Source organism: Patagioenas fasciata, chromosome 30, assembly GCF_037038585.1.
Source record: "Patagioenas fasciata isolate bPatFas1 chromosome 30, bPatFas1.hap1, whole genome shotgun sequence".
Lineage (NCBI taxonomy): Eukaryota > Metazoa > Chordata > Aves > Columbiformes > Columbidae > Patagioenas > Patagioenas fasciata.
The window spans coordinates 3,535,232-3,548,896 of record NC_092549.1 but is presented as its reverse complement, the minus strand read 5'-3'; the positions used below and the strand labels follow the sequence as shown (position 1 = coordinate 3,548,896).

The window sequence follows — 13,665 nt, the reverse complement described above, 5'->3', positions numbered from 1 at the left end:
GTGAGCTGGTGTGGTGGCTCCGGGGTGGGGACCGGGCCGCCCGGTGACAACAGAGCCTCCCCGTCCCCGTGGAGAGGCGGACTGAGTGCGTCAGGGCTCAGCACGGGTGACGGTGACGCTGCGCTGGGGACCTCCCTGCTGTGGGTCCCCAAAACACTGCAGGTTGCGGGGGTTCCCTGGGACCCCTCCTGTGTGTGCTGCTCGCCATGGGCTGCGGGGCTGCCGGGACCACAGCCCCGTGGTGCACGGGGACGCCCCCGTGAACCCGCACCCCGGCGGGGAGTGGGGGCGGCTGGTGATCGGTGGCGTCCCCACCACTCTCCATGTCCCCAGTGTCACCTTTATCCCGCACGGTTCCCCCCGCTCTGGCCCCGGGGCTGTGCCGTGGGTGCTGCGCAGGGTTTACGTGGGGCCAGGACGCGGTGCCGCGGCGCAGGACCCCGTGGGAACGGCGGAGCCGCTCCACCTGCCAGCTGGAAACCTCCAGGGCTGCCATGTTATAAATACACAGTGATTAAAGGGGAACACTCCAGCAGTTCCAACCCCCTAATTAATTTGGATTAATTAATTTTTACAAAGCCCACTATTAATAGGGATGATGTCAGTGGGCGGCTGACTCACAACTCTCACTCGGTGCGGGTCGAGCCCAGCCCCGGGTCCTCAGCGCCGCTGGATCGCGGGCTTGGCTTGAGCTGCCACATTGGGACCACGTCCCCACCCCCATCGGGGTGCGTTTGGGGGTGACACCAGCCCCGCACCCCCAGAACGGTCCCGGTGACGCTGGAGCTCCGCGAGATGCTCCAGCCCAACAGAGCCCTGTGGTCCCACGCTGCTCCCAGCCCCGGTGGTGCTGAGGCCGGGGCAGGTTGGCACCCGCGGGGCCGAGCGCTGCGCTTGGGCCGCTGCCCGTGCGGGGGGGAGGAGAGCAGGACGGAACGGTTCCGCGCTCGGGCGGCGTCCGTGCGTCCGTCCGGCTGCAACAGGAAACCCAACACCGCGGTGCGGGGCACAAAGCGCCGCGCTCTCCCCTCCTGCGGCGCGGGGTATAAAACCCACCGGGGTGCATCCTGCCCACGGCTCTGCCCACGGCTCTGCCCACGGCTCTGCCCGCAGGCCGGGGGGTAAGTAGGAAATCGCTGCCTGCGGCACCGGCCCCTCCCCAGCCACCATGTTTCCTGTGCTTTCGGGGGACCCCGTGGTGTCCCCGTCCCTTTCCTGATGTCCCCTTGTCCTGTGGCGTTTCTGCCCGATGGCAGCGGCGTCACCAAACGGCTCTGCCCCCCCTCCCCGCACCAATCCGGGGGGTCTGGCTGATGCAGGGTCCCTGCTCAGCCCCGCGGAGCTGAGACCGTGCCGACTCAAAGCTGGCGAAGGGGAGAGGGATCCCAATGGGGATGGGGATGTGGTCCCAACGCGGCAGCTGGTGCCAAGCCTGCAGTCCGGTGGTGCTGAGGGTCCCTTCTCCCCAAGCACCCCGACATCGGCTCCCCGGGACGCCCCTCCGCCTGCCACCCCTCCGGGCTCCTCTCCCTGCAGCCCCGTGGCCCGGCGCCATGGCCACCGGCGAGCTGACCGAGCTGGAGTCGGCCATCCAGACGATCGTCACCGTCTTCTTCAGCCACGCCGGGAAGGAGGGCAAGAAGGGCACGCTGACCACCGGAGAGTTCAGGGAGCTCGTCCAGCTCCAGCTGCCCAACCTGATGAAGGTGAGACAGGGGGTGCGTGCACGGGGTGGATGGGACAGTCCCGTGAGCCCCCAAAGCTGGGGGGCTGCCCCGTAACGTGGGATTTGCAAACAAGAGCGAGCGGCAGCGCCCGCCCGCCCCGTCCCGCTCACCGGGGGTCAGGACGCGGCCGAGCCCCCCGGTGCTGTCCCCGCAGGATGTGTCCCTGGAGGAGAAGATGAGCGAGCTGGATGTGAACAACGACGAGGAGCTGAAATTCGGCGAGTACTGGCGGCTCGTTGGCGAGCTGGCCAAGGCCATGCGGAGGGAGAAAGCGGGGCAGAAGTGACGGGGCGCTGGGGAGACCCGGCCGACATGGAGCTAATAAAGAGGTTTTCCCGAGCATGAGCATCGCTGCCGTTCTTAGCTGGGGGGTCCTGGTTTGGGCAGCCCCTCTCCCCCCTGCCTGCAGCTCCCAATGGCCACGCCGTGCCCAGGGACCGGCCCGGTGGGTCGGGGCTCGCTCTGCGTCGGGGTGGCCGCCGTGGGGAAGCGGTGACGGATGGGGCCATTCCCAAATGGCCCCTGGTGCCACCCTGCACCCCACAAACGCCTTCCTGCCGGGCTGTGGGGTTGCTCAGCGCAGCCCCGATGGGTGGCAGAGATGTGGCTGCGACCGGGGCGGGGCTGCGGGAGCATCGCCGGCAGCGACGCCACGGTGGCCGCTGTGGCCACCACCGCCACGGGATCAATGGCCAAGCCTCTCTGGGGTCTTGGGTGGCACGGGGCGACGCGCCTGTTGGCACAGCACATCCCAGGCTACCCAAGAACCCGTATCCCGGTGTTGTTGGGAAACGGTGACATCCCTAGCATGGGGTGACCCATCCTGGAGCCGCCCGGTGCCTGACGCGGTGTTCCCGCGCTGCGCTGCCGGGATGGATGGATGGATGGATGGATGGATGGATGGATGGATGGATGGATGGATGAGCAGCCATCAGTGTGGCCGGGAAGGAGGCGTTTCCCAGCCCCACGCTGGCTCCGGGCCAGGCTCCAAAATGAGACGCCTTGCACCACACCGCAGCTGGGAGCGCAGGGAGCTCCCACTCACACCTCCCCGCCGTATAAAACCCCGGCGCGCCGCAGCCTGCGCACACCCAGGAGAGCCCGAGGAGCAGGTAAGTGGCCCATCCACCGCCGCGGGATGGGGGTCCGCGCCCCAGGGGTCCTGCCCCCCCTCCACACCCCCGCTGCTCCCACGCTCTGGCTGTGCCATGACTCGCCGCCGGGGCAGGGGCGCTCCCGCTGCCGGGACGTGTCCTGGCAGCTCACCGCACCCCGGCGCTTCTTCCTCGCGCCGCGCTCAGCCCCGGCGCCCAAGGAGGGAAAGCTCCCCCCGCGCCGAGAGCTGAGCTTGGCTTTCTCCCCCCCGCCAGCTCCCCAGGACCCCGTCGGACAGGACAACCCCAGCGCCGGCACCGCCGCCGAGGAGCTACAGCCCCGCGAGGAGCAGCATGGGCCAGTGCAACTGCCGCAAGAAGCACAAGGTCCGGCGAGCGACGCCGCGGCACCGGGGGGGTGTGGGGTGCAGGGTGACCCCGCGCGGCCCTGGCCCTCGGAGCACGGCCCCGGGCTCGGGGTGACTTAGAGCAGCACGGCGGGGCAGCCCCAGCCCCATCCTGGAGCCAGCGGAGGACATGGGGGGGATGTTTTGGGGTTCGGCGACGCTGCCCCGGCGCTGGGCAGGGGGACTTGGAACCGCTTGAAAGCTCGAGGAACCGGGCGGCTTTCTCCAGCTCCCGTGGATTCACCTTGGAGCTGCGCTCGCTCCTTGAACTTCTCCAAGGATGCCCAATGGCAGAAAGCGTCCTGTTCTCCTCGGCTTTCAACCAGGGGGTGTCCTGCACCCCTTTGCACCTGCGGAGGATCCGGCCCGGGCCGGCTGAGCCGGGGCAGCGGGCTGAGGCTCTGGAGATTGCGAACGCGCCTCGCCTGATGTGGTTTACTGGTGTTTCGAGGGGGAAACCGCAGCTGCCGGGTGAATCACCGTCGTTTCCCTTCAAACGCGGCTTTGCCTGATTAGCACGAGCGGCCGAGGAGCTGGGCGTGTGGGTCAGGCCCCCCGATCCATAGGGGAAGGGGTCTGCAGCCCCGAGGGGGTGGGAAAGGGGGTTTGCTGGTGCCAAGCCCACCGCGGTGGGTGCCGGGGTTGTCCCGGCACTGACTCACGCCGTCATCCGCCGCTTGTGCAAAGGAGAGGAAGAACCAGTCCGGACGGCCGCGCGGCCCCCGCGCCATGGGTGTAGCGCCCGGAGACGCCGGGGTGGCTGAGCCGCGCTGGCCCCGGGCAGGGAGAGGTCCGGGCAAGCAGGGACGAGGGGTGACATGTCTGTGTCACGTCGGGGTACGGCAGCTGTGTGGCGGGGTCTCACATCTGTACGGAGCGGTCTCGTATCCCTACGGAGCGGTTTAACATCTGTATGGGATGGTCTTGCATCTCCATGGGGATCTCATCTCTGTACGGTGGTGCCACATCTGTATGGGGTGCCCCGCGTCTGCGTGTCGAGGTCTCACATCTGTAGAGGGGGTCTTGCATCTGTATGTGCGGGTATCGCGTTACAGGGAGGTTTGTTGCGCCATTGTGGAGGGGGTTGAACATCCACAGAGAGCTCTGGTGTATCTGGGGTGTCCCATCACCTCGGGGGATGTCCCATCCATCTGGGGGTGTCTCATCCATCTGGGGGTGTCCCGTTGATCCGGGGGGTGTCCCGTTGATCTGGGGGGGTGCCCAGCTGGTGCTCACTCTCTCCCCCCTGCACAGGACTGCCAGGAGCTCACCGACGTGGAGCGGGCGATCGAGACCGTCATCAACCAGTTCCACTGCTACGCGGTGAAGGGGCAGAAGGAGTATCTGACGCCCAACGAGATGCAGGAGCTGGTGTCGCAGAAGCTGCCCCATCTGGGGAAGGTGAGGGCGCAGCCCGGGGGCGCTGGGGTGGGCTCGGGCTGCCCGCGGGACCCCGCAGCTCCATCACCCTGATGTGTTTTCCACCCCTGCTGCAGTGCGTTGGACCCCTCGAAGAGAAGATCGAGTGTATGGGAGACCCTAACGAGGCCAAGCTGGAGTTCGGAGAGTACTGGGACATGATGGGGGACGCGGCCAAGGGCTGCCGGAGGAAGTAGAGGGTGGCGGGGGACGGGAAGGCACCCGAGGGCTCAGGCTCTGCACCGAGAATCGCGAGAGGCTGCTGGTCCCCCTGGGACGCAGCTGGGAAAACGCAGCATCGCGGACCCACCTCCCACGCCCCCCGGGGCGGACGGGTCCCCCTCTCCGCTCTATCCCTGCCCTCTCTTGCCTCTCCTTCCCGTCGGCAAAACTCCCTTCCATCCCCAGCCCTGGGCCGTGCCGTGGCGGGACGGAGGTGGCAAGGGGGCTCCTGGCCCCGGCTCTGGGGCCGCCTTTCTCCGTCCTTTGCTCCAGAGCCTTTCCCCTGGGCTTGTCCCACCTCCAGCCCCAAAACCCCTCCGGTTGCAGGTCCCCCAGCCCCAGAGCATCACAGCAAAGAGGGGCTTGGCTCCTTTCCCCAAAAGGCGTGGGGGTTTGTCCCCCTGTCCCCGTGCCACCCATAGGAGCCCCTTTTCCGCCACTCCAAGCACCTTCAGGGCCTCCTAGGACTTGGGGCCGGGCCCGATGTTGCTGTTCGTGGCCTGGGCATCTTCTCTGCTCTTCCACCATTGCAGGGACCGCGGTGCCCTGTGCCCGCCCAGGTTTTGGGGTGCTGTGCCGGGGTGTGCTGTGTGCACGGTGCTCCCCCGATGCCCCTCTCCAGGGATGCTGGCCCTTGGCTAGCGGCCGCGCTCGGGGCTGGGACGGTGGCGGGTTGGTAGCAGCTTGCGTCACTTGCAACCATTTTTGTATAAATTAATAAAGGAAAATATTGGAAAAACCAGCCAGGATGGGCTGAACTCATTTGTCCTCCTTCGTGGGAGAAGGGAAGTGTTGGAGTGGGAAGGGATGGAGATTTGGGCTCTGAGCATCACTCAGTGCTGGGTCGCACGGCCCCGCTGGCCCCAGCGCAGAGCGCGAGGGTGCAAGGGATGGTGCGGGCGTGCAAAGGACACCACAAGTGTGCAAAGGACACCGCAAGTGTGCAAAGGATGCTGCGGGTGTGCAAAGGGTGGTGCGGGTGTGCAAAGGACACCGCAAGTGTGCAAAGGATGCTGCGGGTGTGCAAAGGATGCTGTGGGCATGCACGGGATGCTGCAAGTGTGCATGGCACTGTGGGTGTGCATGGTGCACAGGGTGAGGGTGTGCACAGGGTGAGGGTGTGCACAGGGTGAGGGTGTGCACAGTGTCAGGGTGTGCACAGGGTGAGGGTGTGCAAAGGGTGAGGGTGTGCACAGTGTCAGGGTGTGCACGGGGTTGTACAGGTGCCCGGTCCCCAGGGTGGTTTGTTCCCAGTGGTCCCCATTGCAGGGACCCCCATGCAAAGCCGGGGACCCCCAAGCAAAGCTGGGGACCCCAAGGGCTCTGGGCTCACCGGGAGCTCAGAGGAGACCCCGAAATGCTGGACTCAACAGGACCTGGAAGCCATGAGGCCATCAGCAGACGTCACCTGTTCCGGGAAAGCGCGGGATTTCTGTGTAATTACAACAAATTAGAAAACAGTAAATGCTACAAAGTGGTGGCTGTTGGGGTGGGGAAATGAGCTCAGGATGTGTGGGGTGGAAAAATGGGCTTGAGAGGGTGTAGGACACCCACCAAGATCAGTTATCCCATCTGGGATGGGACCTGGTTCCTGCTGAGCTCCCCGGGGCTGCGATGGGGATGGGGACCCCAAAAAGGAAGAGGGCGCGGGTTCCTCAGCGGCACCTTGTGCTGTGGGGATGAAAAGAGGATGAACGAACCCAAACGGAGCCAAATGCCAGAGAAATGCGCTGAAAGCCGGGGCTGGCGGCCGGCTCGGCAGCACCGGCACCGCGGCTCGGCCACGGGCCGCCCTCTGTCTCCTCTCACCTTGGGGTGGATTTCACAATGAGAATGACTATTTATTGTTCCTGCCTTGGAAATAAATACATGGAAATTAAGCAGAAAGGTGTGGTGTGCATTTAATTAGAGACAGGAAATGTGTCAAGTGGTTGGAGCGATGGAAGGGGGGGGAACGGGAGCACCGGGCTGGGAATGCGCTGTGGGACTCCTGGGTCCTCCTTCTGGTTTGGCGCTCAGCTCCCCGGCGTGACACCGTGTGTCGGGAGGACGGCAATTCCTGCGGCGTGAGCCATCCCGATAACGATCTGTTTGATCTGGGAAGGCTTCGGAGCGGCAGGGATGGCTCAGCCCATGCTGGGGCGGTTGGTGCCCTTTGGTGAGTCAGTGGCGGCCGCACAGGGATGGGACCACCACATCTCTGGGCACCACCACATCTCTGGGCACCGCGACATCCCTGGGCACCACCACATCCCTGGGCACCACCACATCCTTGGGCACCACCACGTCCTTGGGCACCACCATATCCCTGGGCACCATGACGTCCTTGGGTACCATGACATCCTTGGCACCATGACGTCCTTGGGTACCATGACATCCTTGGGTACCATGACATCCCTGGGCACCATGACATCCTTGGGTACCATGACATCCTTGGCACCATGACATCCCTGGGCACCGTGACATCCTTGGGTACCATGACATCCTTGGCACCATGACATCCCTGGGCACCGTGACATCCTTGGGTACCATGACATCCCTGGGCACCATGACATCCCTGGGCATCATGACGTCCTTGGGTACCATGACATCCTTGGCACCATGACATCCCTGGGCACCGTGACATCCTTGGGTACCATGACATCCCTGGGCACCATGACGTCCTTGGGTACCGTGACATCCTTGGGTACCATGACATCCCTGGGCACCATGACGTCCTTGGGCACTGTGACATCCTTGGGTACCATGACATCCCTGGGCACCATGACGTCCTTGGGTACCATGACATCCCTGGGCACCATGATGTCCTTGGGTACCATGACATCCCTGGGCACCATGATGTCCTTGGGCACCGTGACATCCTTGGGTACCATGACATCCCTGGGCACCATGACGTCCTTGGGTACCATGACATCCTTGGGTACCATGACATCCCTGGGCACCATGACGTCCTTGGGTACCGTGACATCCTTGGCACCATGACATCCCTGGGCACCATGACGTCCTTGGGTACCGTGACATCCTTGGGTACCACCACATCCTTGGGTACCAACACATCCCTGGGCACCGTGACATCCCTGGGCACCATGATGTCCTTGGGCACCATGATATCCTTGGGTACCACCACATCCCTGGGTACCGTGACATCCTTGGGCACCATGACATCCTGGGGCACCATGACATCCTTGGGTACCGTGACATCCTTGGGCACCATGACATCCTGGGGCACCATGACATCCTTGGGTACCGTGACATCCTTGGCACCGTGACATCCTTGGGTACCACCACATCCCTGGGCACCATGACATCCCTGGGCACCATGACGTCCTTGGGCACCACGATATCCTTGAATACCACCACATCCCTGGGCACCATGACATCCTCGGGCACCATGACATCCTTGGGTACCACCACATCCTTGGGTACCACCACATCCCTGGGTATCACCACATCCTTGGGTACCACCACATCCCTGGGCACCGTGACATCCCTGGGCACATCACGATGGACACTGAAGACCCCCAAAGCCAGGGCTCCGTGTCCCCCCTCTGCAAAGGTTCCCACGGGGCAGAACCCATCTGTGAGAAGCCAAACCACTCCATGGGACCCTGCAGAGCTGGTGGGGATCAGGGGAGAGACAAACGTCACCGGGGCAATCAGAACGTCTGGGAAACGTCTGGCGATGGGCTCGGATGGTACGTGGCTGCTCTGAGCACACGCACACGCCCTGGATGCCTTGTAAGAATAAGGGCCTGGATGTGGTTGTGACATCTGCCAGGCAGAGGAGAGTAATGAAAGCCGGTGATTCAGAGGTGAGGTGTTTGCCTGCAGGGTCGGGGAAGGATTCCCACCCTCCTGGGATGTTGCATCAACGAGAGCGGAGCATCTCGGCCGCGGACGGGTTTGCTTCCTCCCAACCGAGATTAGGAGGAAGCCACCGCAGAGCCGAGATGACACACGTCGCCTTCTTCCGGGATGAGAATCCCCGAGGTCCTCTGAGCAGGTGCCTGTTGTGCATCACCTCCAAATATGGAGCTCCCAATAACGCCCGTATCTAATCTCGGCATCAAATCGCCGCGCCATCGCTGCAGTAGACATCCAGGGGTACAATTTGCTGGGACAATTAATTACGGATGTGAGTTTACAAGCACAGCTACCAGCTGAAAAGCACCTTATCTGTGCCGGGGTATCTGGAGAGAGCTGAGCGCTGCGTACGGCCCCGCTTGGCGCTGCTGATATCACAGAGACCCGAGCCAGAGCCTTTCACCCTTTAGAATGAGTGGTTTTGGTTCAAATAAATGATTCCCCCCAATTTACTCTTGGGCCACGTTAGATCCAATGGGCCGGCCTTGCTGGTACTGGGTGCACACGGGGGGTTCGGAGCGGGGCAGGTGATGGGGAGGTGGGATGGGGCAGCTGCATTTTCGGTGGGTGGGTGTTTGGATCACGGTGGGTTTGCAAAACCATTGGATCACCACCACCAGGACCCCTTCCAGCCCATGGGGTCCCTGGGGGTGGCCCCCAAACGCCACCCGTGGCCCCACCACGGAGCCGCAGCCCATCGCGGGTCCCTGCTCGGGACGACCCGTCCTGGGTGTCGCAATCGCACGGAGCCATTTCCCAGGTGAGCCCCAGCCTGGGAACGCCCTGGGAACGTCAGGGAGGGGCGGGAGCCTCTTTAAAAGCCCCGCTGGGCCCCACGGGTATGGGTGCAAGGTGAGGAGAGAGCGGGCGTCACCAGTTCCCAAAGCCCGCGCCGCCGGATCGGTGACAGACGGACGCAGCAGGACTCGCGGACAGGGCCAGGTGAGGCTCTGGGAAGGACAAATCGGGACCTTTGGGTTGAATATTCAACCAGGAGCAGCCCCGGATGCGCTGCTGCAGGTTGGGCGGTGGAAACCCCCTCGAGCCCTTCGGCGGCGCCGCGCGCGGGGCCGGGAGGACGGGACCCTCCGGCTGCCTGGGGAGCACCGGGGGAGCTGGGATGGGGGCGGGTGGTCCGGCACACGGTTTGGCAGCGTCCATCGACCCACAGAGAGCCCAGCATTGGGGGTTGCCAGTGGGGCCTGGCCCCTGAAAAGGGGAATTTCCCCCCGGTGATGCCGGTGCTGTGGGCAGGGAGCACGGGGGTTGTGTCCATCTGCGGGTCCAGCTCAGGGTGCTGGTGCTGTTGAGTGTGCGAGGAAGGAGAGGAAGAGGAGAAAGAAGAGTGGGGACGGCAGCAGGAGCCAAGCGGCCGACGAGCCCCATCCTGCCCGTCCCGCCTACGGCGCCCAGCCCCGCCATAGCCGTGCCAGCACCCCTGCACCCCGCCACGGTGACAAAGTCCCGGTGCCCTGGGCTGGCCCTGGGGGCGCGTGGTGGGGCCGTGCGCGTTGGCCGTGCCGGTGCCGTGAGTCAGCGTGGGAGCAGGAGCCGCGATGCCCCGAGGACGGGCTGGGTGCGCTGGTGGGGAACCCGTGATGTGGGGTCTGCATTGGGGACCCAACGGGTGAAGGGGTGGGTGTGCAGTGAGTGCTCTGGCCTGGGTGCTGCTGATTGATTTTTGTTGGTAATTAATGGTCTGGGATGACGGGCCGGAGCTGGAGGTCTCTGGTGTGTGGCTGTGCCGAGCACTGCAGCTCATGGTGGGACCTCCTGCCAGCAATGGGACTGTTCAAGAGCCACCCCAGCACCCTGCAAGCCTCTGACCTTGTGGCCAGGAAGCCAATGGGACCTGGGGTGGGTTAGAAGGAGGTGGTCAGTGGGTCAGAGAGGTTCTCCTGCCCCTCTGCTCTGCCCTTGAAAAAAGGGTTTAGTTCAGATACTATCAGGATACATTGGGGAACATATAGATACACATAATGTAATCTATACAGCCATAGCACCCTGAGAACGCCCCATCTGGTCTGATCTGGGAAGCTAAGCAGGGTCGGGCCCGGTCAGTGCTTGGATGGGAGACCAGCTGGGAACAGCGGGTGCTGTGGGCTGAGCCAGCACTGGGCCCTTGTGGCCAGGAAGCCAATGGGACCTGGGGTGGGTTAGAAGGGGGTGCTCAGTGGGTCAGAGAGGTTCTCCTGCCCCTCTGCTCTGCCCTGGGGAGACCACACCTGGAATATTGTGTCCAGTTGTGGCCCCTCAGCTCCAGAAGGACAGGGAACTGCTGGAGAGAGTCCAGCGCAGCCACCGAGATGCTGGAGGGAGTGGAGCATCTCCCGTGTGAGGAAAGGCTGAGGGAACTGGGGCTCTGGAGCTGGAGAAGAGGAGACTGAGGGGGGACTCATTGCTGGGGATCAAGATGGAAAGGGGCAGTGTCAGGAGGATGGAGCCAGGCTCTGCTGGGTGACACCCAGTGACAGGACAAGGGGCAATGGGTGCAAACTGGAACACAGGAGGTTCCACTTAAATTCTGTGATTCTGTGACCGTCCCCACTCCCAGGATACAATGGCTCTGAGCTGTGGCACCGGGACACAGCAAAAGCTCCCGTGGGGACGAGGACAGCTCAGGAGGGCACCCAGCCATGATGAGACAACAAGTGCGGGAGGCCCAGGACTGAGCCTGGTGTCTCCTTCACCACCCTCATGCACCAGCGCCTTTGTCTTGGTGCTGACGTGGGGAGGTTGGTACAAAGGACGGACAGGGTGAGCCAGGCGTTGGGCACGGGGCAGGTCCTGGGGGCATCACGGGTGATGCTCCTGGGGTGGGGAATGTCAGGGTTGGGGTGCCGCTTTCCCCAAGCCCTGCTGGGGCAGCCTGCGTTACACCCGGTGTAAATGAGCGAAGACACAGGGAGCAACACACCCCAGCTCATCCCCTCCCCACCGCCGCCGGGGCAGGAAAGAGCCAAGGCCGGACAAGGTGACGCCGTTTCCGTCCCTGCCCGGGATGTGGACGCCGGACCCGTGACGGGGACCATCCTGTTGGGTCCGTCCATAGGAAGGAGCTTCCTGGCTTGGGGCAGCCCCAGGGCCACGGAGCGAGGAGAGGGAGCCCGGACATTGAGCAAGCAGGCAGGATTGGACCCCGGGGTGCGAGGGACGCCCTTGGTTTGGCTCGTGGGGGGCTCGGGCAGGTCCGGACCTGCCCGGCGGGGTGTTCCCGGAGCCGTGAAGCAAGAGGAAGGCTGGCCGGTAATTCCTGCCCTGGTCCCGCCGCCACCGCCGCCGCCACACGTCTCCCAGCCCCATTCCTCCCTAATGAGCCCTGGGAACCAGCGGCTGTGGCCCCAGCGCCATAATTGCCGCCTCGGCCTACGCGTGGGGGCGGCCGCCCCGGGGGGCAGGTGGGGCGGGTGCTGTGGGGCGGGTGCTGTGGGGCGGGTGCTGTGCCGGAGCGGGCGCCACAGTGCTGGGGACGGGAGGATTTTTGGGGTGACCCAGTGCGAGCAGTGACATGGGGACACCAGCACGGTGGAGGGTGCTTTTCGCCTGATCGAGGGCTTCCCGTGACCCCGGGGCTGGTGGCACCAGAGACCCCCGTGCATGCCCGGAGATGGCACCATGAGCTTTGGTGGCACGCTGCCTGCCTTTCTACCCCCATTTTCCCCAGTATGGCCATATGGGGTGTCCCGCGGCCCCTGTCCCTGACCCCCGTCCCCGCAGGTAGCGATGGAGCAATGCACAGAGCTGGAATGGGCCGTCCAGGTGCTGGTGAACAACTTTGACAAGTACTCCAGCCACCGCTGCTGCTGCAAGAAGCCGCGGCGCATCACCAAGAAGGAGTTCCGCAAGATGCTGAGCCACGAGCTCAACCACATGCTGACGGTGAGCCCGGGGCGCGTGGGGCCGGGGGACCCGCTCCTCCCGCTCGCGTGGGGTCCCCCCCTGCGCCCCGCTTGCCCCGGTGTGAGCCGTTCGGCTCTGTCTCCCCGCAGGACACCGGGAACCGGCGAGCGGCCGATAAGCTCATCTGCGACCTGGATGAGAATAAAGACGGGCGCATCAGCTTCGAGGAGTACTGGACCTTGATAGGCGGCATCGCCAGCCCCATCGCCCAGATCATCCGCCAGCAGGAGCAGGGTGTTAAGCTCACCAAGTAGCCAGCAGCACCCAGACCCCCCCATGGGCGCAGCCCCCCGGGTTCAGCCCCTGCTTCTCCACAGCTCCCCGCTTCTCGCCTCTCCTGCTGCTGAGCCCGGTCCTGAGCCCCAGCCCGTCCTGGTTCACCCCGGTGCACCCCGGTTCACCCCGGTGTCCCCACAGCTTTGCTGGCTGAGCTGAGCCACGTCGGGATGCGATGGGGCGGGCAGACCCTGGGGGTGGGAGCGGGGGGTGCGAGGCCTCGGCAGCCTCGGGGGGCTCCTCCTCGCCCCACGCCATCCCCGCCCTCACCCTCCCCGCCAAGCCCTGTCCTCGGCTTCCCCTCATCTAGGACACGAATTCCGCCTGTTCTCAGACTTCCGGGACACGGCCCCGCTGGTAGAAACCCATCAGTACCGGGACCCCCTCTCCCCTCGGAGCTGACCCTCAGAATTGGGGGTGTCCTTGGGAAGAAGGTGCCTTTCCCCAACCCGAGCGGGTGAAGGGTCTGTCCTGCCCGCGCTCCCCGGTGCTCTGGTCCCCTGGGCTGGGGGAGCGCGCGGTCCCCTCCGGGCGCCACCACTGTGGTTATTTATTGCAGCAATAAAGTTTGGAGGAGCAGCGGGCGATACTGAGGATTTGCCTTCCCGGGGGGTGCCCCCCAGCCTGCGTGCACCGAGGGGACGCGGGGGACCGAGGGTCTGCCCTGTCCCCTGTCGCCCACCCACTCACGGCATGGCCTGGGCTGGTGGGTGACAACGGCTGCCCCAGCCCTCTGGCCTCGCAGGGATGAGCTCC

General features: G+C 64.6%; 3 protein-coding genes and 1 pseudogene across 6 annotated transcripts; all 4 read left to right on the top strand.

Annotated features, from left to right (window-relative positions):
• Positions 1-986: 986 nt before the first annotated feature.
• On the top strand, positions 987-2,067 carry S100A13 (S100 calcium binding protein A13). 2 transcript variants are annotated; one of them, XM_065857715.2, is made up of 3 exons: positions 987-1,121; positions 1,537-1,706; positions 1,882-2,067. In XM_065857715.2, exons 2-3 carry the CDS (start codon positions 1,554-1,556, stop codon positions 2,011-2,013), a joined length of 285 nt encoding a protein of 94 aa, XP_065713787.1. In that variant the 5' UTR covers positions 987-1,121; positions 1,537-1,553; the 3' UTR covers positions 2,014-2,067. The 2 variants fall into 2 exon arrangements, with proteins under 2 accessions (XP_065713787.1, XP_065713786.1); XM_065857714.2 differs by having other exon boundaries at positions 1,471-1,706.
• Positions 2,068-2,094: 27 nt separating this feature from the next.
• Positions 2,095-5,588, top strand: LOC136112822 (uncharacterized). Its single transcript, XM_065857710.2, has 4 exons — positions 2,095-2,839; positions 3,098-3,208; positions 4,483-4,629; positions 4,725-5,588. The coding sequence occupies exons 1-4, from the start codon at positions 2,243-2,245 to the stop codon at positions 4,842-4,844; spliced, it is 975 nt and encodes a 324-aa protein (XP_065713782.2). The 5' UTR covers positions 2,095-2,242; the 3' UTR covers positions 4,845-5,588.
• A 3,955-nt stretch (positions 5,589-9,543) lies between these two features.
• On the top strand, positions 9,544-13,488 carry S100A16 (S100 calcium binding protein A16). 3 transcript variants are annotated; one of them, XM_065857707.2, is made up of 3 exons: positions 9,544-9,675; positions 12,451-12,612; positions 12,723-13,488. In XM_065857707.2, the coding sequence occupies exons 2-3, from the start codon at positions 12,457-12,459 to the stop codon at positions 12,885-12,887; spliced, it is 321 nt and encodes a 106-aa protein (XP_065713779.1). In that variant the 5' UTR covers positions 9,544-9,675; positions 12,451-12,456; the 3' UTR covers positions 12,888-13,488. The 3 variants fall into 3 exon arrangements, with proteins under 3 accessions (XP_065713779.1, XP_065713778.1, XP_071656562.1); XM_065857706.2 differs by lacking the exon at positions 9,544-9,675 and adding an exon at positions 11,848-11,979; XM_071800461.1 differs by lacking the exon at positions 9,544-9,675 and adding an exon at positions 12,109-12,131.
• Positions 10,720-10,838, top strand: LOC136113046 (5S ribosomal RNA; annotated as a pseudogene).
• Positions 13,489-13,665: the final 177 nt, after the last annotated feature.

Coding starts and splice junctions, on each gene's coding strand:
- S100A13 (XM_065857715.2), top strand. CDS start 1,554: ATGGCCACCGGCGAGCTGACCGAGCTGGAGTCGGCCATCCAGACGATC. Junction 1,707..1,881: donor AGCTGCCCAACCTGATGAAG/GTGAGACAGGGG, acceptor CTGTCCCCGCAG/GATGTGTCCCTGGAGGAGAA.
- LOC136112822 (XM_065857710.2), top strand. CDS start 2,243: ATGGCCCCTGGTGCCACCCTGCACCCCACAAACGCCTTCCTGCCGGGC. Junction 2,840..3,097: donor CAGGAGAGCCCGAGGAGCAG/GTAAGTGGCCCA, acceptor CCCCCCCGCCAG/CTCCCCAGGACCCCGTCGGA. Junction 3,209..4,482: donor ACTGCCGCAAGAAGCACAAG/GTCCGGCGAGCG, acceptor CCCCCTGCACAG/GACTGCCAGGAGCTCACCGA.
- S100A16 (XM_065857707.2), top strand. CDS start 12,457: ATGGAGCAATGCACAGAGCTGGAATGGGCCGTCCAGGTGCTGGTGAAC. Junction 12,613..12,722: donor AGCTCAACCACATGCTGACG/GTGAGCCCGGGG, acceptor GTCTCCCCGCAG/GACACCGGGAACCGGCGAGC.